A 2,622-nucleotide genomic window follows, 5' to 3' on the forward strand; every position below is an offset into this window, starting at 1 on the left:
CCGCAGACGGCCATCCCCCACGAGACCACGCCTTGCAGCACCCCGTTGCACACCAGCGGGCCCCCGGAGTCACCCTGGGTGGGGGGGAGAAGGTCACCTGGTGGGACTTGCTTGGGGGGACGCAGATCTTGCATGGGCCCGTCCACGTGCCCCGGCTCCGTGGCTCAAGCAGAAGGTGGTTGGTGGGAACCCAAACCTTCCTTGGACCTGTCCACGTGCCGTGACCCAGCCCCAGCTCCGTGGCTCAAGCAGAAGGTGGTTGGTGGGAACCCAAACCTTCCTTGGACCTGTCCATGTGCCATGACCCTTCCCTGGTTTTATGGGTTGGGTTGGAGATAACGGTGGAGGAACCCAAACCTTGATGATCCTTCCCTGGTTTTATGGGTTGGGTCGGAGATAACGGTGGAGGAACCCAAACCTTGCGTGGACCTGTCCACGTGCCAGCACCCATCCCCAGCTCTGTGGCTCAAGTATGAGGTAGCTCTGGGGGAACCTGGACCTTGCTTGAACTCATCCGGGTCTTGTGGCCCTTCCCAGATTTTATGGGTTGGGTTGGAGATAATAGCTTGGCTTGGAGATAATGGAGGAACCCAAACCTTGCGTGGACTTGTCCACGTGCCAGAGCCCGTCCCCAGCTCCGTGGCTGAAGCGTGAGGTAGTTGTGGAGAACCCGGACCTCGCATGAACCCTCCACGTGCCGTGGTCGTTCCCTGGTTGAACGGCTTGGCTTGGAGATAACGGAGGAACCCAAACCTTGCGTGGACTTGTCCACGTGCCAGAGCCCCACCCTCAGCTCCGTGGCTGAAGCGTGAGGTAGTTGTGGAGAACCCGGACCTCGCATGAACCCTCCACGTGCCGTGGTCGTTCCCTGGTTGAACGGCTTGGTTTGAAGGAACCCAAGACTTGCGTGGATCCATCTCACCTTGTGTTTGAACTCAAAGCCGCACCAAGACCCTCCTTTCCCCAGCAGCCACCTGGGAGGTGGCTGAAGGGACGTCACCTCCCTCCCGGCTTCTTACCTGGCAGGAATCGATGCCCCCCTGGGGGACGCCGGCGCAGAACATGTTGGGGGTGATGGCGTTCCCATAAGCCCTGGCGCACTTGCCCTTCCCGAAGGTTTGGATGACGGCGCACTGCAAATTTTTGGGCAGCTTTGCTGCAGAACAAGGTGGGGATGGAGAAAGAGAAGGTGAGAAGGTCTCGGCTGAGGCCTGAGCAGACCTCATGACGCTTTTTGGTGGGGTTCTTTGGGAGGTGGACGATGGAGAGACCTCCAGCAGCCAGGGAACCCAACACCGAAGGGAAAACCCAAGTGGAAGTCATTCTCCGAGGGGGGAGCTGCTCATTGAGCAGGGTTAAGGTGACATCAAGGAAGCCCTTATCCCATTTTCCCAGCTGAGAAGGCCACCTGACCTCCTTGGCTAGCCCTCTCCCCTGCCCAGTTGCCTCCCCCTCATCCCACCTCTTCCACCGAGGTCTCCATCACGAGCCAGTACCTCCAGGGGACTTAGTGGTGCCCCAGCCAGAGACGCTGCACCTCATCCCATCCATGGGACACTTGGTGGCTAATCTGATCTTCTTGATGTTGTTGCTGAACTGAACGGGCTTGTTCAACCTCAGGAGCATGAAGTCGTTATCGTTCTTGCGGGGGTTGTAGGCCGGATGGACGTAGAGCTTTGAAATGGACCTCACTTCCCCCGTCCCATCCCGTAACGTGTCCGTCCCGATTAACACGCTGAGGTCCCTGGTGGGGGAAGAAGATCAAGAAATCAGTGCCGGTCCCTTCAGAGGAGATACATGAACCTTTAGCCTCAAGGGTCGTCCATCAAGGAGATGATCAAGAGCTTGAAGGTTCTCCACAGGGCAGAGTGAAGGTGATACGGCCGTGGGACCACCTTATCCCATTTCCCTTGGGGAGAAGGCCAGGAAAACAGGATTCATGGGCCAGTTCTCCTCCAAGAGCTCTTTGATGGTTCAGGTACCCTGGGGACATCTCCCATCTCCACGGGAAACTCTCGCGTCTCTTGACTTCAACTCCTTGACTTCATCTTCCTGACTCCAGGAATCCCACCTGCAACATTGCCCTGAGCCCAACTTCTTGCCAACTTTTCTTCTGCTTGGATTTTTTTTTTCCCCCCTTTATTTCCCCTCCAAAAAGTCCAACTTCCTCTCACAGGACCTTGTGGAGAAGCCGGAGAAACTTGGCTGTGAGGGGGAACCGGCTCCGCTTAGTGTCGTCACCTGGAAAAAGGGGGTGATGGACCTCAAAATGGGGGGAGGATGGCTCCCCTAGGAGTTCTTAGGTGGAGGTTGTCACCTTGCAAAGGCCACATCAGCTCCTCCAGTCTCCACGTGGAGAATGGTTGTACCTTCATTGCCCTTTAGCGGTACCAACACCCGGACACCAACATCTGGAGATACCCATCAACATCTAGGGCTACTCGCCGTGGGACACCAGGCTCTGGAGGTAACATCTGAGGTACAAATATCTGGACATACCAACCTCGGGATATCTCTGGAGGTAACCACCTCTGGAGGTAATCACCCCTGGAGGTACCAGACTCTGGAGGTACCCACCTCTGGACGTACCAGACTCTGGAGGTACCAGACTCTGGAGGTACC

At 56.9% G+C, this 2,622-nt stretch overlaps 1 protein-coding gene across 1 annotated transcript in view; it reads right to left on the minus strand.

Annotated features, from left to right (window-relative positions):
• Window positions 1-8: 8 nt before the first annotated feature.
• LOC104082059 (trypsin-like) overlaps window positions 9-2,622 on the minus strand; it is a gene marked incomplete at both ends in the record, with an annotated part of 3,224 nt that continues 610 nt past the window's right edge. The window contains 4 exons of the mRNA XM_009585019.1: window positions 9-74; window positions 1,020-1,156; window positions 1,497-1,744; window positions 2,175-2,241. Of these exons, the coding sequence (XP_009583314.1) occupies window positions 9-74; window positions 1,020-1,156; window positions 1,497-1,744; window positions 2,175-2,241 (518 nt within the window). The remainder of the gene's footprint in view (window positions 75-1,019; window positions 1,157-1,496; window positions 1,745-2,174; window positions 2,242-2,622) is intronic.

This window comes from Fulmarus glacialis, unplaced genomic scaffold (assembly GCF_000690835.1).
Source record: "Fulmarus glacialis isolate BGI_N327 unplaced genomic scaffold, ASM69083v1 scaffold13139, whole genome shotgun sequence".
Lineage (NCBI taxonomy): Eukaryota > Metazoa > Chordata > Aves > Procellariiformes > Procellariidae > Fulmarus > Fulmarus glacialis.